Source organism: Leptinotarsa decemlineata, unplaced genomic scaffold (genome assembly GCF_025532065.1).
Source record: "Leptinotarsa decemlineata unplaced genomic scaffold, Ldec_3_MD MMD2_tig00004307_RagTag_RagTag, whole genome shotgun sequence".
NCBI classification, from domain to species: domain Eukaryota; kingdom Metazoa; phylum Arthropoda; class Insecta; order Coleoptera; family Chrysomelidae; genus Leptinotarsa; species Leptinotarsa decemlineata.
This window is the reverse complement of record NW_027412606.1, coordinates 3,743,934-3,769,275: the sequence shown is the minus strand read 5'-3', so window position 1 is coordinate 3,769,275 and position 25,342 is coordinate 3,743,934. Positions and strand designations below refer to the sequence as shown.

The following is a 25,342-nucleotide window of genomic DNA, read 5'->3' as shown; positions in this document are numbered from 1 at the left end:
CTATTTTCTTCCCTTACGTTTGAATGGAGGTGCTAACCTACATTATTTGGAACACGAGCTTCCCCAACTTATGTAAGATGTTCAAATTCGTCTCCGAAATCACTCTTGGTTTATGCACGATGGAGCTTCTGCTCATTTTAGTGCGATAGCAAGAAATTTCTCAGACGTAGCTTATCCCGAACGATGAATAGGAAGAGGAGGCACTGAACATTGGCCTCCGAGGTCACTGGACCTCAATCCCGTCTTTTTTTTAAGGGGGACACCTAAAATCACTAGTTTATGCCAGCCCGATAGAAAACGAGGAAATGTTGAGGGATCGCATCATAGCTTGCTGTGAAACGATAAGAAACATTCCGGGCAGTTTTCAACGGGTGCGGAATCCTTTGATGAGGAGAGCAGAAGATTATATCACTGTTGGGGGTCGGCACTTTGAACAGTTGTTGTAATAGTTGTTTCGTTCAATTTATATGTTTATTTTCCTGATGAATAAAATAGTACTTCTCCGTATTTTTTTTTTACAAACTCTGAAATGTAGCATTAGCATTTTCTAATTAAAATAATCAAACCTGACATTATTTTTTCATTTGGATTTAATTAGCAGTTCGATAATGCTCAGTTTAGAAGAAGTCTATACGGGTATACTGCGTATACAGTTTGATGAAAATAACTAAAATTGCAAAAACCTACCATGTTTAGAAAAATTTCAACAATCTGTATTTCGAAAACGAATCATTCTTCGTTGAAGATTTTAAAGAAAAAAGTTGTTTATTTTGACGGGATCCACCACATACTTAGTTTTTGTAATGTTCTCAGCCACTTCACTTAGCGCCCTAGGAACTAAGTAATATGCATCGATATAGAAAATTGTAAATATCTCGAAAACGAACACCTCCAGCGTTGTTGAGCAACTGTACTTTTTTTTACTTGGAAAAAGTGTGGAAATTAGGTTTTTTCACGAAAAGTACCGATAGTTCACTGTCAGAAAAGTTAGGGCAATTTGAAATTAATTATACATGAATACATTAATACTAATACATGAATATTAATACTAAATTGAGTTTCCACGTACTGAATTTCGTGCAAATAACTTACTTTTTGCAAGAGTTATTTTCAAAAAGCGAACAAATCATTTCAATTTCAACACCCCGTATCTCTGAAATGGAGCATTTTCGGACACAAGTTTATGAAGACTTTTTTTCTCAAAATTGTCTCAGTAATACGTGACTTGAATATTTTAACGTACTTATGTTACACCCTGTATATGTTCAAATACAAATCATGAAATTATGAAACAACAAAAACTAATTGGCGCTTCAGGGTGACTTCATTTATTGCAGTGGCGCATTTGCTTTTTTAGCTGCAGGAAAACCCATTAAAACCTGCAGCACATGATCTGAAAATCTTGATTTGCCAATGTCCTCTATTTCGTAAAACAAATTGCAGGGTATCTCCAGAGGCTCCAAATAGATTCGAGACATCGCCAAATTCATCGTCTATCGTCAAATTTGAAACAGTCTGTATCGTCTTTGACCAATGGGTAATAATGGCCAGATTCAACGCCAGAGCCATAGTGGGTCATGATTGTATGAAGATTATAATAGTTGTCTGCTAAATTGAAGTGTTCATATATTTCGAACCTTCGTAAGAGTTTGGTGCTTCCGTCAGAGGTTGAGTCATGTTTGAAGATCATCAGTATTAGTATTAAGTTGATTGGTGCCTCAGCTATACTTGTTTTTTTATAATAGTCAGTCAGTTTGGCGCATGTTTGGCAATACAGTTGATCATCATCTGTTAAAAATTCCATTTTCAGATGATTTAACAATAAGCTGTGAACGGACTGGTTATCAGTTACATTATACGTTTTTGCTACCTCTTGAACATTCACTACAAAGTAAACAAGTGAGGATTTTTTGAGCAAAGGATCTACTGACACACGACGAAATAGACTGTACGGAACCATTCGACCGAGATAGGTAAGAAGTATTGATCCTGCTATTTTTTGCTCACGAAGATTATTCAACAAGAACCCCAAGAATTCGGAGCAATCCTCTTATTGTCCTAACGAGTATCTAGTGGACTTCAAAAACTCAAGGAAATCGCTTAGTGGGAAGATGAAACAACTGCATAAACAATTGTTTGAGTTTGGTGAATAAGTAGGAAACATTCTCGTTCATCGTTGAAACCTCTTTCTTGAAATCCTTCGTCATGAACAACACTTGTAAAATGCTATTTATGTAGCAAGTGTTTCCTGAATTATCTTATTCAATTTTCTTCGCAAGATTTTCAGAACAACGGTCTACTGATTCGTAAAGAAGAACATGTTTCACAGAATCTGTATCAGAACCATTTCTCAAGCTGCAATCTGTCCTTCCAAGTGATGAAGGGTTTCGTAGAGGGATTGATTCGGCTCTTGATTCATGAAGCTTTTTCACTGAAAGGTAACCAGAACCACGAGGACCGCAGCTAATATTTGGGGGACAAGAATGACCTAAGTCCATTGACCGCACTGAAGGAGAAGAAAGTGGATCATTCACTTGCGAATTAACCTTGATAAGAGACTGATGAAAATACACATATCTTGGTTTGTTTGTACTGAAACGAGGGCCATGCATGATCTCATCAAAACTATGTAGAGAAGGAATAGTGCCAAGGACCGAAGCAGTATTACCACGTTGAAAAGCAATAGATAAAAGTTATTTTCTTTGTTCTATATGCATTAGATAATTGTTGGAACTACCCGCTCGGTAAGTTGGTTCTATAACAACCAGATACTTATATAGTTTTCGAATCTCCAGACTAACAGTAATTACAACGGAAAATTACAACCTCATCAAATCATTGTATTTTATGACACGCATTCCAATAAGTTCGTTCCCTGTTCCTGATTGTACAGATCCTTTTGGGATGTTTATTTTATTCTCCTAGACTGAGTTTTGGTATATGAAATAATTTCTATTTGAAATGCTCAGTCTGTGGTTGATGTTTCCGTTAAATCACCTTATTGAAGTTAATCATATATGTTCTGTTGATGCAGTACTTTGTTTTTTTTTCCATACGGAATCTTGAATCAACTATTTGTCTGTTCTAGATCATTTCTGTAAATTACTCGAACCTAGAATTTATTCAACAGCCTAAATTTCACCAGACAATGTGATGATCGGAATAATTGAATGGATTTTATGTTCAGGTGATACACTGAATATTTCAATATCAAACCATTCCCAGATTTCCCATTCTATACATATAAATGAATCTGAAGCTGATGTTCTCATACATCATCATTGAGTTCAATTTATGAATATTCATTTACGAATATTTCGAATTGTGAGTTTCTCATTCTCAATTTTAACTTGATCTAATACAGAACTATTACTGGAATAAAAACACTCAACGTGCTTTGTAAATATTTTATTAATTTGAGATCATAATCTGAAATACTCAGTACACCATCCGAACATAATTTTCACATAGTGTTTCTCAAGAAATCTAATATGGATTGATGTTTCTTCTGTTTTTGGAGGCGACATCATAATTTGTCAACCCAAAAACTCGAGACTACTTTCCCTTCTGAAATATGACGTCTGTGTATATGTATATTGCTTGAAAATGAATGAGACAATTATTATCGTGAATCAGGTCCATAGAATATAAATTATATAATTTCCATGTAGGTACACCATCTCCAAAAAAGAAGCGAAATAACTCCACTCCGACGAAAAAAAATGTAGCTGAGAAGCGACAAATCCTCCAACAACTAATTTCGCCCAAACCGGATTCTAAAAAAGTTAGTTTGGGCGAATTGATTCAATTGAGTGAGATAGGCAAAAGTAACAGTGGATCTAGAAATGGAAAGGATGCAGAAACCAAATTCATCGATACTGCCCAGTCTGCTCTCTTCGACCCCAAGTTGGAGAAGAAGGTAACGTTCGCTAGGCTACTGAATAAAGTTTCAGCGGAAATGAGTTCGGGAAGCGAAGTTGAACTTGGTATCATGCAGACCAATAGACTAGGGTGTATGTTCGCTAGACCGGCTAGCACTCCCCCCTCTCCAAACGTCGATATGAGGTCTCCAAATAGCACTTCCAGCAACCAAGGTAGTGATTCGTTCACTAGCTCTGATCTTGCTATCCCGAGTGCTTTGAGTACAAGTATTTCAGATCTCCTGATCAACAGAAGACACAACAGACTGCCCAACGGTCATCAGAAACCCGCCAGTGCTGATTCTATTCTGGCAATGTTCCGAAGCTTCTCTTCTAGTTCCGCAGCAGCTAATTTACCTTCGTCTTTGAGAGTATCGCCCTCCACTACTCCAACAGCTTCCAGCCCCCAAGATGACGTAGCTGGAGATGACGAATCGTCTACTTCTTCCATCCATACACCTGTTTCGTTCTCGAGCGGAGCGCCTGAGAGTCCCATTTCGCAACGTCACAGTACCATAGAAGTGCCTGTTCTCGACCCTTTTAGCGCGCACAAATCCCCTTCTAGTGGCAGTAACTTATTGCACCCGCCTTCTATATTATTGGAAATACCTAGCACAATCAATAAGTGCCTTTCGCCCATTAGGGAAATGCCAACGCCGTTGCCATCGCCAATGCCATCGCCTGCTTTGACGCCGATCATGAGGCGCAGTACGGCATCGTCTTCTTTGGATGACGCAGATTTAAGCGATGACAGGATTTCCGTTGAAATTCCCAATATTTCTATCAGTAGCGATGTAGACGACGATGATATTCATTGCCCGGACATTGCCATTGATCCACAAGCCGAAGATGGACTCATTTTGGAGGAAGCTGCCGCTATGCAACATCCAGCTTTGTACAGACAGAAAGTACGTACTTTATACATATTTTTGTTTTATTAATTTTGGTTTCATATGTCTATAATGTGAACGTACATAGTCTCCTCCCTTGTCGGTCAACATTTCTATGAAAAAGATTTATATAGTACTCAAATAATACTCTGGGTAATCTGGTACAGGTTCTTTGGTGTATGAATTGAAGATTAGAAAAAATGATAACTCGTAACTTTACAACCAAGGACTACAACGAAAGTTAGTTATTACAGGTTACACAAAATTTGTAATGCGGTTGGGGGAACAATTATTCCCAGAAATGAATTGAATCAAAGTTTTTGACAAAATAGCGCATTTCTATTTTCGATCCGATTCAGAATTTTTGTGATCGACTATACAGGGTGTCCGCGGGCAAATATCTAAAAAAAATAAAAAGAATATCCATATTTCGTGAAAGCAGATAATTTTGGTGTCAAAGGGTTCTCTTATTCACGTAGAGATCCAGCACTAGGCGTCATTCGTTATGTTTTTTAATGGTTACCCAGTATTTTCAATTGGTTTTTGAATTCTGCAATAAATTCTGAATTCAGCCATATAGCACACTTGTAGTTTTCCTTGAATACTGAATCATTTTTTTGTTAATATATCTCAAATCATTTTTAGATTCCTGGTCAATGAGAGGCATCTCTGAAAACGATGCATTTTCTTTGTCGAGATTGGACAAGTTGAATAAACTAATGTCGTCATTACTGTTACCGAAATTTTCCCATTTCTCTGATGCTTCAGTATCAGATGATAAACTCTCCTTCTTCCTGTTTTCATTTTCTTTGGTTTACTCATTTTTTTCAATTGTAATCCATGTTGAAGTTCTTCTCTTTTTTGTCTTTCTCCAGCTCTCTGTTTTTTTAATTTCTTCATCTTTCTTTTTATCTTCTTTGTTTTGGTAATATTCTTGCCATTGTTTTGATGTCACAACCGAAGGAATTTTTTCTCTGATTGCTCTCTTTTTCTTTGGTTTAATTGGATCTGGCCAACTCTTTTGAATGGGTAAAGAATGGTCTGATTATTGATCTTAAGAGGGGAAGAATTATAAGCAAGTTCAATAATAATATCACTAATTACTTTGAGTGGAGTTTTATGTGATGTGGATGAGATATGGGTCAATGAATCAGTATGTGCGCCATCTTTTTGATTATTTTCGTTAGTTTCCACATTTTCTTCTTAAGCTTATTTGATAACATTTGACTTTTAACCATCTTCTTTAGTATTTCTACTATGGTTGTAAAATTTTTCTGAAGGTTCACCAAATTCTTGCTCTTTTAGTTTTTTGATATTGATTTCTAGTTTTTTATAAAATTCGTACAGAGATGTATCTTCTATTTTACCTGTCCTGGTTGAACTTGTCTTGATCGCTGCTATCTTATCTACAGGTATAAATAAAAAAAAAGTTATCCCCTTTCTAACTCTTCAAGATTATATTGATTCGAGTGTACTAATTCACTACTAGTTTCTTCAATCAGAATACCGGTGCTAAACCGCACTTGCGGAACCCATTCCGAAGAACTGAAGGATCCAGTCTGCTATCAATAATTTTTCAGAGCAATGAGCAGAAATCCGATTTTTGATTATTGGATTTGATGTATTATTCAGTCTGAACTGATGATTACTTCCTTTCCAGTCAGCCTCGATCATTCTTAATACCGCTACATCCATTGGTTGTAACAAATTAGTTGCATTAGTATAAAATGCAACCAAAATATTGCCGTGATTTTCACAAAATTTGCTAAGGTGTAATGTTAGGTGGGAAACATGTCTATCTATGAAAAGTATAATTGGCAGAAATATCTTTCTTTCCACTAACCAGGGGTGAAAAAGTTGGTTACGAATTCATGGAAAGTTTCCCTTGTCATCCAGCCAGTCTCTGATTTTCCTGAAGCCCAGGAGTCAGGAACACTTGAATATGACCATTGGAGGTGCTAACTGAACAGCTGCATTTTCAGTGATCGAAAGAGTTAAACATTCCTTTTCATCAGAGTTTATTATTTGATGAATATTTTTCCCCTTTTCTGGCCAATATTTTGTCACCTTTGGGATTAAAAAAAAATGCAGCCTCATCCGCGTTAAGTACTCTGTCAGGGTCATTTAGAATATCCTCATATTTATTAGATTTCAGATAGTGATAAACTTCGCTGAACCAATCTCTTAGGTTATTTTCAGTGACTGCTGCCCTTGAAGAAGTTACTTTTTGCGGAGTCCTGAAACTTCTTTCTGGATTTCGTTTCAAAAAGAGGTAAACCCATTTTTTTCCAGGGCGATTGTTTGTAAAGGGATTTTCCCTTTCCAGTTCTTTCATGAGTTTTTGAACGCTATCCAATAGTTGATCTTTTCCAACTGGAAACCCTGCCTTTGTCACATGAATGATCCAATTTACTAATAACTGCTCTTCATCCTTAGACAGGGAAGGCTTACCTCTTATGCCACATTCCCTGGGAATGTCCCCTCTGAATTTATAAAGAAGGGTTATCCTAGACACTTTTAGCTGATGTTGCTACCGAAACTCCTCGATCACAGACTTCTAAAGCAGCCCTCATATCATCGCAGGAGTATTTCAGCAATTGACGTTTTTTGTAGCCATAACAGAAGCAATTGATTCAACAATGGATCGAAACCTAAAAAAAACAAAGGTTGACATGAATATAAGTTGACACGCATGTGTCTATTGGTTCTAGATCAGTAAGAGTGGTAAAATAAATAGCCAAATAAATGAAAAAAATGTACGCATAAAGGGAAGTTGAAATATTAAAAGAATTATTTTTCAGCTAATAACCCAAAGGTTGACACTTGTGTCAATCTTTGAGTATTACGTATATTTTTGAACCAATAGTTGACACCCTGATTAAAATTATCAACCCTTGACATTTTTGAGCATAACAATTCAATTATGATCTTTGAGCAATTATATTTTCCATAATTATTAGTATGGTTCAAAAGAATATAGCTCACGTTGAATATTTCGGAATAATTGCACCACACTCCTTAACTGATGTCTTTAGAAATTTCACAAGAGTTTTACGCTAGGAACTCAAATGGGGACCATATTAACAAAATCAGTTTTTTTCTACTGTACCTCCGATACACAATCCTAGATGGAACCACGAGTAATTCCCTCTTTAAAAAAGTGGGAAAGTCATATCAATTACCTTGTTCCATGAGATTTTCGACGGAAGTGTCAATCTTTGGTGCAGTGTCAAAAATTGGGTGTTTTACCTTACTAAATAAACGAAAACAACCATGTGTCACTTTTTGTGGGAAAAAAAGAAAAATGTTGAAAAAAAATTGAATAGAGGAAACTTTCATTTCACATCGTTCTGAGTAATTAATTTTTCAGGTAATTTTTCGGCAACAGAGCAGTGATATTTGTTGAGAACGTTTGGTAGAAGTGAAACTTCATATGTACTTCATTAGATTCACCTCTTAGCCATTAATTACTTGCCAAGTTTCTTTGGACTGTTTTTCAGATTGCTCGAATCAGCAATTCAGCAGCTTGACTGCCATGTCTTATCTTGATTATATAACAAAAACATAACAACTTAGAAACTTCCTGTATCATTTATTTTCAGAATTGACTTATTTACTATTCACCACTTTGTGTACCAAACGTTTTTGAAATAAAGTGAAATTCGTGCATTTTTCTATGATTATACTTCACGAAAGTGTGATGTGAATACTATTCAATAATTTCTTTCTTTCACAGAATCGCCCTACTCCAATTGGACTTCCACAAGAGAGGAATAAACCTGTCATAACAATCACCGTGGATCCTCCTCCTCTGGAAATTCCAACACTAATCATTCAAACACCGTCACCGACTCATCCCAAAATACCATCTATCTCATTTCCAGGATCACCACCGCCACATGTACCAAATCTGTCGAACGATTCCTGTTTTCAGTTTCCTTCCCCGAAACAGTCAAGAAAAATGCTGAAGGATTTTGATAAACCTACTTCACTTGATTTGCCTTCTGTTCCACCGATGATCACCATTACCTACAACATGAGTGAGATAGAATCTGATACTGAATCTATCTCTCCTGCTGTCAAATCCACAGGTCATCTAGGCCCATCTGCAGGGATGACTTATCTCAGTCCATTTACTTTGAATTCTAGAGGAGAACACACTGCTTCCGAGAGTAACTTGAGCTCTTCGGGATATAGTTCGATGGCGAGTCCTGGACCCTCGAGGTGCGGATCTAGCAATCCATTATGTCCAGGTGAAATGGATGATCATGGTTCCGCTGGATCCCAGAGGAGACAGTCAATAACTCCAGTATTGAAATCATCAGCAAGTCCTTCAGCATGTGATAAGCTTGAACAGAGTACAAAAGAACAAAGACGGGGCAGATCTGATTCTGAAACTCTATCTGATGAACAGCTTGCAGAGTCCAACGATGAAGGAATTGGAACAGATCATATCGATGAGAAAATTGATGAGGGTGCGTTGAAGAGCGCCAAAGAATTGGAAGTGTTCATGGTGAATGAAAGCGAAAACTGTAAAACCATGTTGGATCTTCCTATGATTTCTTTGCTCACTACTCCAAAGGTAGTCAAGTGTACGAGTCTGGACGATCCCACAGACCGGCTACTATCACCTCTAGTAGTGAATGGTAAAAACTCTCTGCAGTTACCTTCAATTGTGGTTCAGTGCGAGACACCAGGATGTGAAAAACATCTGAGTCCCATGAGTTCCCGAAGCGAGAGTCCTCTCAGCGACCGCACCACCGGTATGGGAAGATTTTCACCACAGTTTTATGGAAGGCATAAGGATTTGCTACCATTCACTGACTCAGATGGATTATATGACTTTCCAAGTTCCGACAAAGTGAATGTCACAACTCATTTGCATCACAAAAAGCCCGGAAGGAAAAGAGAGAAAAGAGCGCTTCGCAACTGTAAGACACCCAGTCCAACTAAACCAACGCAATTTCTTTCACAGGTTCATTTAAGTCATTTAGATATTCCCAGTAAAGATTCGTTGTATAAAGTTCCGCCACCAAGAAAACTAAGTCCGAAACGAAGACTCAATCGCTCTCAAGTAGTTAGTTCTTCATCAAGTTCAGACAGTATCACTCAGAGAGATACTAGGCAATCTTCATTCAGTCAGAGTCCTGAAACAATAAGATGGTCTTCACCCATTGCATGGATTGGAGAAAAATGTTCCAGGTCCGCAGGAGAGTCATGCCAGGTGAGGTGTTGGGAAAATTGAGAGAGCTGTTATTCTTAGTCATATTTTTCAGGATATTCAGAATATCGAGACCCCTTCATTAGCTAAATCAGTAGAATTTTCAAAAAACCATCATGGTTGTCACCAAAAAGTCAGCAGATTACGTACTATAAGTCATCAAATAAGGTCAGTGACGAATACCAATACATCAACATAAATTCTAAGTATCAAATTTTTTTCAGATTGAACTCTATTGAAAATACATGTATTTCTGTTGTTGATTCAGAATTATTCCGTGATCATATTAAACGAATTTCATTCCAGATGTAGTCATTTGCCCTCATCACAAGGGGCTCGTTATCAACCAATTCTGATCACAAGTTGTTTGGATAGTAATAGACGACTTGCTTTCATAACTTTCAACTTCGATCAGATCAGATTCTGATATGAATACAATTTATATGATCAATGCCTGAAAATATATTATACTTTGCCCAAATATTGAGATTGAAGTTGAGTGATTGAACATACTCTCAACTCTAATGCATCAATTGAAACTACACGTTCGTCACAAAAACACCCATTCACTTCACGACAAAGGCTGCTCCCAAGTAAATGTTTCAAGTAAAACGAAAGCTTGAGCTTTGGGTTTATAACAAAAACTTAAGTAGAATTTTGGCAGGCGTATATATAATTTTATATCTAATCAGCATCAATACCCGACCCGCTCTAAACACTCATTAATACTCCATATGCACCGAACCATCATATACCAAAAAAGCCACCATTTTCTTGGACCAAAATATTACAATAAGCTTGATGATTCGGTAAAAAATACGCCAAATATCAATATTTTCAAATCAAGACTGAAAGCTGCTCTCATAGAAAAACATTTCTAAGCCCTTGAGGAATTTTAGGTCAGGTATTTTTTTGCCTTCTTCAACGATCTTGTCAATATTCGACATTACCATCATTTTGAACTTTTCAATTATAACCATGACCCTCAATTTTACTGTTGTAGTATTTCGCTACTTTTATGTGTCTACATATAGTTTTCATCTTTTTATCTCAATTCTTTTTGAATTATTCAGATAAATACTTGTGTGTGAATATATGTATATGAAAAGCACTGAATCTCATGACGTTTTTCTTGTTATTGTACTGATATAATCATCCACTGTTATGTAATTTCCAATAGGCGAAATAAATGAATAATTTTTTTTCACCGTAGTGTGCACTGGTCAGGCCTTATCCCCCGAAGCCCCGATACATTCGGGAGGGCGCGCCAGCATTATCAACCAATGCCCACTCCCCACAACTTGGAGTAAGTGATCATTGGGTCCGAGAATCATGTGCCCTGAGCAAGCGCAGTGATCCAAGAATGACAGACTTCTGCATCTGTGCGTCTAAGATTTCTGCCTTTGTGCGATAAGCCGATATTATTTTAAGATTTGAGAGTAGAATGGACATCATTCCACCAAGGACTCCAATAATCAGAACAACCATCTCGACAAAGTGATCTGGATAGAGTCTGCGGAGTTCGAAGAGAAAATCTCGATATTTTATCCGTTTTAACTCCTCTTTTCTGACGATATTAGTCTCGGCAGGAGCTGAAAACTCCACGAAAAATATCGTTTTGCTCTGGTGGTCGAGAAGGATCACATCAGGCTTATTAGCTTGTATGAGCCTAAGGGTGGGGAACGAATAATTCCAATAAATTCGGCACTTTTTGTTACCCACAACGGATTCAATATCCCCCGGAGCGTAGGGCAACACCGGTGTCTCGTCAATACCGTAAGAGTGCCGTAGATGCTAATATAGCACTCTTAGGGCCGCGTTACGTCGATGGATAGAGGCCGAGACCGCATATGCTGGACATACTGATAGCAAGTGCATAAGGGTCTCGGGCGCCTCTCGACAGGCCCTGCACCTTGTGTCAGGAAGCTCTATACCCATCACGCGACTACGGTAGACTAAGGTGTTGAAGACACCATCCTGGCAAGTCATGATGACCCCCTCAGTTTCCGACTTCAGCCAACTCGACCTGAGAGGTCAGGCGCTCTGATAAGCCAAGGTCTCCAATGTTATTGAAGAAAACCCCCATGCATCGGCTCATACTTGTGTTTCCTCAGAAGTAAGGTGATCTCTGCGGCTTTTATCTGAGCTTTTTGCTGAACAGGTTACAACTCGGTGACAGAGTTGTGGTCACCTCGTTCAGTGTCGAAAACCATACCGAGTTCATCAGCTGCTCGGGCAGCTGCCATAAAGAGAAATGCTCCAATGCCCGCTCTCTCATGGTCACGGACCATAAATTCTCTTTATGGTTCCAGAACGAGGCTTTTTTCTGCTTCAACTGAAATTTCGATTTGTTCTTATTTTCTAGGTAATTATTCATCCACAAACTCAGTCGGCTAAGGCATTTTCTCTCACTGTGAGAGAAAGATATTTTTTCTCAGTCCAGAAAAATGAAAGTACGTGATTTTAAATAAAGAATGTAATAACAATTATAACATTCCATAATATCTCCTTGATAAGTTATCCCATCACAAAGAAAGCAAAGCAGCCGAAGATTTGAATATCTAAACAAAGACGATAAGAGAAAAGCAGTTTCACAATCTCAGCAACGTGAACGAAATTATATGAAATGATATATAATGCCGCTAGTTTGACTTCACCAACAATCGCTATTGAATCTTTCATAATAAAAAATATCATGGTCCTTTGCCTTGCATAATCTATGCAACTTTTCATTTCAAACACACTACAAATGTACCAAAACAATACAATTAATGATACGTATTAAACTATTAATAACTTCAGTGAGAGAGATATATTTCCTTAGCCTTGAAAAAGTCTACTCCAGCTTAATCTAATTCAAGTAAGACATTGACCTCCGTACTCAATTATCGATAAAAAGCCATGTGATAAAATCAATGAGAGTCAAAATGAATATGTGAAAAAAATATTAATCTGCCTGTGAATAAAAATATTAATAAACGGGAATACCTTTCTAAGAATGGAATGCGAACTCTTTCTTGACATGGAAAAGAAAGTAGAACTCACAGATTCCTTGCCAACCCACCCCTTTTCTACTGACCAACGGTTTCCAGGTTAATCCGCAGGTTCCTCTCCCCCGCGATGTTCTTTAATAACACAATTCATAGCGAATTAATATTTACATGAAAATCAAAATAAAATTGGAAAATCCATATCGAATATAAATATCACATGAGCATGACCATGAAGAAATATTCTTTCATATCTGATACTTCCAGAGGCACATTTCGATGGCACATTTAATTTCCCTTTGAATCTTTCCGTTGGAGAGTTTTTCTCAAATGAACACAAAAATAAGGGGAAACTTATGGATAAATAGAGAGTTTGTGCATTTTCTGTTTTCCTTGTACTTCGAATACGTCAGTTTTTTATCTCCATCCAGAGTCTTCTCTCTTGTTAAGGAATGCAAGCCATGCGGCAATCTCAATTGGCCAATTCTTTATGGAATGGTGAGCAACAAAACCCAGAAGTGATCGATTGTTACTGATGAGTGTTTACAGTGTGTGCACTCTATATTGGATTCGAGTTATACACCATAAATATATAAGCGATGACTCTCGTACTTTTTCGCTGTCGTTCAATTTTTCGTCACCCACCGTTAACATCGATGTAGCTTCCTCATTGATTTTATAAACGTCCTCAGGTGAACCTTCTAATAGATAACGAAGGACCTCCCGAGCGTCTTGATGGGCATAACCCATGAACTGAGTGGCAAAACTTTGGATCTGACTTCTCGAAGTGACTGTGTTCACTGCTTCATCAGATGAATCTCAACCCCTGGATAACGTATGCGAATGCTTTGATCGAAGCACCATCGATATTAGAATCACTAGTATTGATATCCTGCTTCAACATTTACCATTACGTTTTTGAGAAACATTGTATTTATGAAACAGGTGTTGCCTAAAGTTTTCAACCCATTAAGCCCAAGAGTTTTGACTAAAAATTGTACAACTGGTCCAATTTTGTTGTAACTGTTGTTTCTACGTTTGCCTTCACCGTTTTCTTCCGAGTAATCTCGGATGCAATGATTCTCCACATCACTGGATCAGCGAAATGAGAAATTCGAAATTAAACTGCTCGAAACTGAATTGGATCAAACCATTGTCAATAAAATAGCCACAAAACAACAACACTATTGCTCTTCTCTTCGAAAGCTCCCCACTCAAAGCCTTTACTTTCTCCAAGAATACACTTTTTCTGGTATTCACAACTTCTTTGAAAGAAAACCCTCTTCTTGGCAAACAGATGGTGCTTCACGAGATGCTGCATCAACTCCGGCGCTTATATCTTGGCTCAGCATCTCGGGCGTCGGAGCTCCGAGCGTCGCCCTCGTCAGTTACTGACTGTTTTCCATTCATTTGGAGAAGTTTCTGTAACCTTCAGAGTCCTGCTCAGTTACAATGGTCACTATATTTCGTAAATCTTGCGGTTCTTATGTTCTACATGAATGGCTTCATCGGATATGAATTTTATTCATATGAATGAGTTTTTTTCATTTTAGTTGCTCTTACTCTATATAACACAACCTAATTGCAGAGTAAAACTGTTTTCTGTTGTGGAATGTAGATATTTTGTTGTTTTATCGTATGATTATGACCCACCTTTCCAGATTCCTGCGTAGACTTGAGCAGAGCCTTCGAAAGAGAGATCGAAACCAGAGCCCATCGGACAGTGACGAAGATTCTTCGAAAGTTACGTCTCCACTTCTACAGCCGTCGAAAGATATCAAAGTTGAAATTCGGAAAAGTAACAGTATAGGAAAATTGCAGGGTGGTGGTTCAACAAGGGATAAGTACAGAAGAGAGGATTATGCCTCATCTCAAGACCAATCACTGAAAGTCCTTTTACCAGGTCATGGTCATTCTGATTAGCCAGAGAATGATTGATCTGTTAAATATAACTGTACCAATTTCATGATAATGATATGAACGAAAGTTTTATTAATGTCGACATATTTGCTCAATAACATTGAGGGAGGACAATAACAAAACAATTGATCGATGTGGAATTCCTCTTATACTTTTGAGTAGCTCACAATATCTTTTGGGCTCACAAAAACTATTTACTATCACATCTCTGTTTTGATGATTGTGATCAAGAGTTTCTGAAACTTCATAGATGTTATTTTCCCTACTGGGATAGTATCTATTACACTTGTAGAACATTCATCCAAGACATTTTGGTGGAATACGTTATATGGTTGCAATAGCGTATTGATAGGAAAGTGGCCAAATTATTATGGCGTACTGCAATTTACTTTTCATGGAAGTATTATGCAATATTTTTATTCTTGCCATATGATTGAAATTCGACCAGTTTTTCCAACACAGTCAATAAGTACTTTCATCGCAACCTAAACTTCAGAGTCAATGTGTTCAGTAAAAGTTAATTTGCCATTATAATAGGGGAACCCAAGCGGGGATTTCGGGATTTACTAAAGCGCGGCAGATTAATATACAGGGGGATACATTGTACCCGGTTAAGTACCTCCACCAAATATGAGCCCCATATATAAGGTCACCTGTGAGAGATAAAGGATCAGATGAGTAATGAAAAAATTATTATCAGAAATTCTCGAGCACGTCAGATTAAGGTAGGGTGAGTTAATTAGCTGCTTAAAAGTGTATATTTCAGTAATCTGACAATTTGAGAGTGACGTAAAGAAAGTTGTGAAAAAATAACGTCATTTCGACATTTTTGAGCGTAGCTAATTTTTTATCATTTTGAAGGAAATAATTCAAGGATAACGCAAAATATTCAATCTGACGGTTTCCGCAAGCCGAAATAACAAAAATTCGTCGATAAAGTTTAATGCGTGGAGCTGTGTGATACCTATATTTTTCTCTCCGAGTTTCTATTTCTCTATTCTCTATTCACTTTTTCTCTATCTAGCATTCTCTCACTCCGTTCCCACTTTAAATTCTGTTGCCATGACGCCATCACAGCTGATCACAGAAACTCGTTCGTGATGAAGTTGAAGGTGATGATTAATTGATCAATTAATTGATGGATGTAGCCGTTACTACGTGGTAGGAAATCATAATGGAGAGAAGAGAAATTAAACTTTCTATGTTTTTTACCACTCTTATTCGTTATATACTCATATATTGTATAAGTTTGAAAATGTCCCTATAGGACGAAACTGCAGTAACGTTAGTTACAAATAAAAGTGGTAAAAAACATAGAAAGTTTCATTTCTCTATTCTTCATCAATTAATTGATTGATTATGAAGAATTAAATTTTTTTGAGCATTTTTCAAAATAATTTTTTTATGAATACAAGTATTCTACTTACAAAACATACACTTATTTATTTGCATGCTATTTCCTGAGATTTTCAATCGATTTAGTTCAATGAATCAGAAAAATATTTAAAAAAAATATTGTTTTTGTCAGATTAGGCGAATCCCTCTAGATAATCGTCACATTATGAGACAGCACGTCTAAAATATAAAGATGAACAATATATATTCTAATCTGACGCGCTTGTGTATTTCAGAATGGAGAATTTTTTTTGCACATCATAATAATGGCCGCGAGTTTGCGTCATATCGAAATCGTCAGATTATTGAATGAGAGCTTTTTTTGTTGTATTTAACACCACCCCCTTAGAAAATCTGACGCGCTCGTTTAAATTTTTTTCTTTTCGCTTTCAACCCTTACGTACAACCACCCACATCATGCAAACGATCAGATTGATATACCAACATTATTAAAAATACGTAGGACATTGATGCTATCAATATCTGACGCGCTCGAGTATGTCCATGCAACAGTATTTTTCTACATATTTAAAAATCTATAGCCGCTTTCCCCACCGATATATTATATGACAATTTTTTATTCTTATCATCTAAGCTTTGCAACCTAATATGTCTCAATGACCCTAGAGTAAATCCCCATTTTGCATCGTGGGCTCCTCTGCTAATAAACATACCTAACTCCCATATCCTCAAATCTCAAACATTTTTCAAGAATTGAGTTATCAAAGCGTTTTCTGTTGCAACTTCACATTTTGATCTGTTCTCTATCAAGCAATTTTATCAGAGCACCGCAACATCAGGGTTATTATGAATTTCTAGAGTGACATACAGTCATAAATACATGTTATTGGGTTGTCTATATTCAAGTCATTAGCAGATAGAAGATGGTTGGATTTTAGTTCAACTGAGACGTCGTTAATGAAACAGGTGCCGACCCAAGTTAAACCCCTCCGAGACACTTGAGGTGAAATGACATCTGATGCAATTGGCCGATTCTTGATGAAAATCCATAACTAACGTATTCAAAAAAAGCTTTATTGTGAGTTTTTTGTGAGATTTCCACTGAACAGTTTTACAAAAACGCAATACATGATTCACCATACAATGGCTTCTTTGGGCCCAAATTGACAACTGTAGATCTCGTCATGGAGCCGTGCTGATTCTGGGAAATGTTGTTTCTGACTGATTAATAGATGACACATAATATTATTTCGAATAGTTCAACCAAAGTAACATGAGATGATGATTGGTCTATGGTTGCCTATGTCTACTGGATCAACCGATGTCAATAGTGGACAGATCTTAGGTCAGTTTCAACAGAAGTGTATAGCCATTAGTTTCAATGCCATTGTGAAAACCGAAAAGTTGCCCAACTAATCATATTTTGAACCACCAAAAGCAAGTTTCTTACCAATATTCACAAACCCCTCTTATATTATTCAAGGCATACAGTATCATCATTCAGAATATCGCAACAGTTACCTGTGGTGATTTTTTTTTGATTTGCAGACCATTAACAGAATATTTCAAATTAATATTCAGGTGTTGAAAAAATACGTGAATCGGTCGATCTAGCTGTATAACAACTTAGACTGAAAATGTGTTCATCCTAAAGGAATTTTGGCACTATCCTTCTCTGAAATTTGTATTACCATAAGATTAATGAATCATCGTCGTTCCATTCATTATAGGGAACCGTTACAAAAAAAATAATCATTATATTAATTTCATCATGTTGCTTTTAATGAAGATCTCATTCATCAATTTTATTTCCATCAGGAACCACACAATCATTTCAGTATCCCTCTAGCATTTCATTACCACTTTTGCAACACGATTTATATTTTACCTCAAACTAGGCATCAGTTTCAGCAATGACCTTTTCATTTGAGAATCTTACCTATCAGTATTTTTTTGAGGTCTGTGAACAAGCAGTAGTCGCTGAGACCCAAATCTGGCGAATACGGTGGATGTGGAAGCAATTCCAAGTTCAATTCTTGTAGTTTTGCCATTGTTTTGATTGACTTGTGACACGATTCAATGTCTTGATGAAACAAAACTCTTTTCTTTGCCATATGGGGTCGTTTTCTTTGCATCTTCGGCCTTCAAATGCTCCAATATTATTATATAATATTCATTGTGGATGATATTTCCCTTCTCAAGATAGTCAATGAATACTACACGACCCATATCTGAAAAACCATAACATTTCCTGCCGATTCTTGTGCTTTCGGGCGCTTTGGACGAGGTTCGCTAGTTGTTTTCCACTCAGATGAAGATCGTTTTGATTCCGGAGTGAAATGACGGATCCATGTTTCATCCACATATCGACTCAAAAATTTTGGTTTATCATTATTCCCTCTTCGCTCAGTTTGAAATTTGTGGAATCTAAATTATGCTCACAGATTGAGATTTTGTTGTTGATACTTTTCCTTGGCTTGTAGGTCCAATTTTTGTTTACTCGGTAAACTTGGTTGGGAAGAAAAGTTGAGATAAGGAAGTATAAGCAATTTCACAATTTCTTCAGTCGAAATGACCAGCTAGCCGAACCTGGCACCGTAACAGAACTTTCAGAATAGCTCCAAGAACAAACCCGCCGAAAAATCAAACACTCCGATGTTCACCGACAATAATTTGATACTGAACTATTGTTTGTCCACTTTCTGGCCAGCGGAAAAATACAATATTGCTGAACTGTGTCCTATATTTTGTCCTTACTTGACTGAAAATAAAAAAGGAGAGAACAGTTATGTAAAAACATGGCCAAACACTGCCCAGAATCAAGACGTTCTTGTTTTTGTGAGCTCACACGGCACTGACTTTGAACAGAGCTTTCTCATAGTCAAATGGCCGGAGAGACCCAAACCCGAAATCGGTACGACCAATCATCCTTACATCCTTCCTGCTGAAAGGACTTGAGAAGAATATCAGAAGGGTAGCATTATATGTATCCCCCTGAATAACAACCAGTATGCTTATTAAACCGGCAAATCGTCAGATTCAGCATTAAACAACCCTGTTGAGAAAATCTCCCAATCCCTCGACAACAAAGAAATTGTGGATGCTGTATTTCTTGATATTGAAGGAGCATTTGACAATGCACTACCTAAATCTATAGGATTGTCTCTGGCTAGGAAGGGCATAGAATCGACCATAACTGGCTGGATCTATGCCATGCTAGTAAACAGTACTGCAACTACAAATCTTCAAGGCAAGGCCATTAGGTTCTGGGTCACCAGGGGCTGCCCTCAAGGTGGGGTACTATCTCCCCTTCTGTGGTCGCTCCTGGTGGATAGTCTGCTTGATGCCCTCGACAGAAGAAAAGTCGATTTGCGAGCTTATGCAGATGACCTTGTCATTCTGGCAAGGTCAATATCAGGAAGGGTAGCGTGTAATATCCTCCAAAGCGCGTTGGACGTTACTCACAGTTGGTGCCTGAGGGAGCAGATGTGTGTCAACCCCAGCAAAACTGTGTTAATCCCCTTCACCAACAGGAGAAAATTGGACAATCTAACGCCACTTTCCCTCAATGTTGTGGTCATTCTATTTGGGACGGAGGGAAAATATCTTGGCATTGTCCTTGATAGAAGACTCACCTGAAACGCTCGCTTGGTGCAATTGTTTGGTGGCCGAAGGCTTTACAGAAAACAGCCCAAGCGAAGCTCTCTGGCTTACAAAGATAGGCTAATCTGGCTATCAGTGGTGCCATCAGTACCACACCGTCGGCTGCCATGGAGATCCTTTTAGATCTACCTCCTCTCCTCATTTTTCTGAAGAGAGGCTAGATGGACTGCATACAGACTTGGGCACATTGCCAATTGCACATTGTGCATTGGAAGTCACATCATCCTGGAAATGACCTCTGATTTTATGCCTCCAACTGTCAACTACGAACTGCCTTACAGAGTACAATTCTCGAGTAGAGAGGACTGGATCCTCCGGGAGAAGGAAATATCAAGAGCAGATAGTTGTTGGTTCACAGATGGATCGAAAACACCTTCCGGTTCTGGTGCAGGTGTTTTTAGTCGCAGACCCAGTACAAAGTTATCTATCTGGTTAGGAACGTTACGCTATTGAATTGTGTGCGGAGGGATTGGATAAATCCCACCCCACTCACAAGTCACTGAAAATATTCTCGGACAGTCAAGCGAACAGCGAGCAACGTCTAAATTGGTAGCAAACTACCAAAAACGAGTCTCCCCATTAGGAAAACTTAACAGCTTGTCTCTGGTCTGGATTTCTGGTCATACTGGCCTGGACGGTAATGAAGCTGCTGACTCACTTGCAAAGGAGGGTGCTGCAAGCTGCCTCATCAGACCTGTCATTGGCATTGCTTTGGGCTTTACCAAACAAACACTGAACACCTGGATGGCAAGAAGATTTATGGACTTCTGGCAGAATCTTCCAGGATTGGCTCACTCCAAGGCGTTCATTCACCCGTCGAAGCTTAATGAAGCTTCATACCAAACAGTTCAACAACACGAAACTTTTCCCCACAGGTAGTGTGACTTCCAAAAATCTGACCACTCAGAAAAACCGTTCTGCTCAGTGCTTTTTGATCACTACACTGAGGTGCTTGAAAAAATTCAACACTTAAAAACGTCGATTGATGAATCAGAGAGAATTCATTTCAAATGAGGATATAAGTTGTGATTTTTTGCTTACTCAACAAAAAGTTATCGCTTTTTTCAATAGTCATGAAAAAGAAACTATTATATAACCCAGTTTTTCAATTTGAAAGTGACCACTGGAAATAACATCTGTCAAACTATATATTGTCCTTCCTCTTTTCTTGAGCCATTGTCGATAACTAATAATTACATTAAATATTCTAAACATCGAACAATCAATCCAGAGTATGGTTTCAAAAAAGCGTGTAATAAAATGTTCATAACACGTTTATACGAATTATTTTGACTGCTCAATTCACATTTGTTGTTAATGAATTATCACACATCGATTATCATTTCCTTCTATATGCCTTATAATGATGTATCTATTATGGTCAATATACCAAAAATCATTCATATGGCGAAAAACTTCTTCTCAATCATCGAAACTTGGCATATTGATCATCCAGCCCTTTATTCGGTATCATTTGAAATCATTCGAGTTGTATGTATGAAAATGTCCATTAAATAGAAATGTATATAAATTTTGAAGAATAGAGTAAAGAAATTTATGCTGTTTTTGAACAGCTTGATAAAGGCTTGTATATGAGACTGATTTTTCTACATAAATTTAACTATTTCTCGTTGAGATATTTCTAGTGTTGCACTTTCTCGTCTAATGTTGCACTCTCAATACCGAAGTTTTAGTTTTTCTCTGATATTTTATATCTAGTTGATCGAACTTCTCTACAGGAAAAAGTGTATAGCAATGAATTCCTGTAAGTTTCGAAAGATTGAAGTCGTGTCTGATCACAAATTACTACCACACATGGATATTTCGAAATGGAATCCATTCTCCCACTTGAATTCATAAATTGAAGGATGGAAGAAATACCAAATGTAATACCAACACGTTTTATTATCATTTCCTAATAGATGCTTGATCGTTTTGAAAACGTACTGGTTGTGAATTTTTTCATACTGGAGAAAAAACAAATACATCATACTATCTACTTTCCATATTCCACAGAGCTAAAGACTTTTTAGGAGATTTACGTCATGATCAGATCTGACTATTTGTTTTTCTAAAAGTGTTTTCTTTGTTGTTTTCAAGAAAATCTCTACTATTTTTTGACATTCTCTCACCAGTATATCAACGATAATTCACTTTTTTATCAATATATGAAATTTTTATTAAAACAACGATAAAAATAAAATACATACAACAATAAAAATTAATTGGCGCTCCGGGACAACTTCATTGATTCCAGTGGCGCATTTGCTTTTTCAGCTGCAGGAAAACCCGAAAAAACCTGCAGCACCACATCATCTGAAGATCTTGATCTAACAATGTCCTCTCTCTCATAAAACAAAATGTAACATATTGGTTGATTATTTTTTATGTTTCAAAAGTGGTTTATTAGTTCGGACTTCCATTGTCTGATACTTGTATGATTCTAATATGATTTGAAATTTATGAAAGAATAAATTCATTTATGATGAATAGCTGAAATATCAAGTATATCAAGGAATAAAACGTGAAATAAAAATACAATAAAATGAATAAAATAATAAAGGTACAAAATGAAAATGACCACAGAGTAAAAAAGATAATAAAAATTAAAATAAGCGAAAAATTAAAAAAATGGAACAAAAATGATAAAGTATAAAAATGGGAACAAGCAATAAATTGAAAAAATTAAAAAATATTCTGAACCAAGTTACCAAACCGAATTACTTGGTATGAAACTTTCTCAATTTTTCAATTTCTTTTTGAAATTTTTGTTCATTTCAATTTAATTTTTTTTTCATTTCTTTTTACCCTGTGGTCATTTCCATTTTACATCTTGAACATTTCACTTGTTTCATTGTATTTTCATTTCACGTTTTATTGCCTGATATAATTGATATTTCAGCTACTAATTCTAATTTCATTTGTTCTTTCAAAGATTTCATACCATATTAGAATCATAACAGACAATGGAAGTCCGAACTAATCAATATCTTCATATCTTACATGAAATGAAAATGCAAATGTAAATGCATATTGCAATATTGTAAAAGACATCTTCATCACAATGTTTCGTGAGAGAACCTGAAGATTATCTCAGTGAATTCACATACTTTCATCGTCTTCATCAACTCAATGGTCTACTCTAACTCAGTCAGAAATAAAGTATCTGCTAGTTTTTCCAACCAGTTCACAAACTTTTCATTCTCAAAACCGAAGATGATGAAGTCATTTTCTATTATGAGGTTACAATTTCGCTCATAAACTCAAACACCAAATAATAGCTCAAAGTTGAAATTTTTTTATCACCGAAGACGATTTTAGATACTAACAATCGAAACGTCGTGAAGTATTCCTTTTCAATTGTTCAATTTTCAATTTTTTCTTGTATTTTACTCAATTGTAATTCTTTTTTAATTTCCCTCTTTTTTATTGGTTGTTTCAGGGATTTCAAATCATTTTATATCACATTAGACTAGAACTAATGAAATTCATCATGAAATATTGTTAACCACCTTCAAACAAAAGATGAATATTTTTATTAAAAGTCAAAATTCAGAATTCAAGGTCAATATTTTGAGAAAAAATTCACAATCACGAAATTCAACTCAAAAGTTCGTCTCAGATAGTCAACCAATATATGCAGGATAGTTTATTACGCCGAATACATTCGAAACTAGGTTCTATGTGTGGTAGTAGTATGTCGTTCAGGGATATTTTATGAGTTATAACGTTGATAACACTGTGATAACTTTCTGATACGCAAATTCAGATCGGTGTACTTCTACAGCAATATACTAGAGGGAGCAAAGACGTCTTTTGGCACAATCTAAGCAATGGAGGTAAATAGTTCATTTGCACCACTTTACTAAACTATCTCCTTTATTCATTCGTGGTTTCGGAAGTCTTTCATTGTTGAGTGTTATAATCATAACCATAAGTATTTTGTATGTTATTTTTTTGCTGTGCTAATCGTTAATTCAAAAATAAAGTGCTTATTTGACCTATCTGACTTTCAATACCTATATTCGTTTTTTCAGGATCCCAGATACCCAAAGGGCAAAAGCAGTGTAGGTATAAAGGTTCAGGAAACCGTATGAAATAATTTTAATTACATTTCAGTAAAGCACCAACAAGCCATTTTTGTCTCTACGTCAACAAAATGAACATTTGAACAAAAAAGATGATGAAAGGTTGAACTGGTACCTTTGGCGTAGAAAAAATCAAATAGCAAACACTTGGGAAGTATCTGGTAGGCTCATCAGTGTTCAACAACTGTCCTGAACGTCTCCTATTGTTGTAGAGAATCAACTTTTCATCACTCGTGACAATCTCATCCAAAAAGTTTCTTTTTGGTTGCGCAAAAGCAAAGAAAAACAGAATCGACGTGACAATTTCTGTCGAATGTTCAAATCGTGGCGCACCCACTTTTCGAGCTTCCTGACCTTTTCAATACGTCCATAAACATCAAAAACCGCATGAGAGATAACACCCAGTCCTTCCGCCATCCCACGCATCGTTTGTGATAGGACAATCTCCTTCACCAGAGGAGCTTGGTGGAGACTGACCAATCAAGTCGACGTTCTAGATTACTGTAAGTCGACCACTTCGGGGCTCATCTTTGAGGCTATAATCTTCGGAACGATATTTCTTAAACCAACATCGAACAGTGCGTTCATTAACACTATCATTGCCAAATGCAAAGTTAATTTATGGGCAGTTTTGGCAGCGGTAGAGACACAGTTTGTATGGTAAGTGGTCTTTCAGGTCAGATGGTAAGAGTACGGTCCTGCCAAACTCTAAAAACCTGTTTCGGTCCCCAGCGGAGCAGGCACAAAGAATGTGCTCTACTGTTTCATGATTTCCCAAATAAAGGCGACACACACTGTCTTCCGATGGTACATGTCTCTGTAAATGCTGATTCGAATGACAGTGACCTGTAAGAAGGTCTGTTAGACATCGTAGTTCATCTCTACTGTAGTCCAACAACTGTTTAGTATCAAGTTTCGAAGGGTGAATAAACGCCTTGGAGTGAGCCATTCCTGGAAGATTCTGCCAGAAGTCCATAAATCTTCTTGCCATCCAGGTGTTCAATCTTTGTTTGGCAAAGCCCAAAGCGATGGCAATGATCGGTTTTGTTTCGATGAAGCTACTTGCAGCACCCTCCTTTGCAAGGGAGTCAGCAGCCTCATTGCCTTCCAGGCCAGTATGGCCAGGAATCCAGACCAGAGACATGTTAAGTTATTCTATTGAGGAGAGTCGTTTTTGACAATTTGCTACCAATTCAGACGTTGCTCGGTAGGAGTCAAGAACTTCCAACGCCGCCTGACTGTCCAAGATAATTTTCATTGACACACAATGGGAAAGCAAACTGTCAATTTGTTG

At 37.0% G+C, this 25,342-nt stretch overlaps 1 protein-coding gene across 1 annotated transcript in view; it reads left to right on the top strand.

Moving 5' to 3' along the window:
- LOC111513108 (uncharacterized) overlaps positions 1-23,962 on the top strand; it is a 102,851-nt gene extending 78,889 nt beyond the window's left edge. The window contains exons 11-15 of the mRNA XM_074179105.1: positions 3,672-4,094; positions 4,158-4,828; positions 8,547-10,034; positions 10,087-10,199; positions 14,683-23,962. Coding sequence (XP_074035206.1) covers positions 3,672-4,094; positions 4,158-4,828; positions 8,547-10,034; positions 10,087-10,199; positions 14,683-14,944 — 2,957 coding nt within the window. The 3' untranslated portion in view covers positions 14,945-23,962. The remainder of the gene's footprint in view (positions 1-3,671; positions 4,095-4,157; positions 4,829-8,546; positions 10,035-10,086; positions 10,200-14,682) is intronic.
- The last annotated feature ends 1,380 nt before the right edge of the window (positions 23,963-25,342 follow it).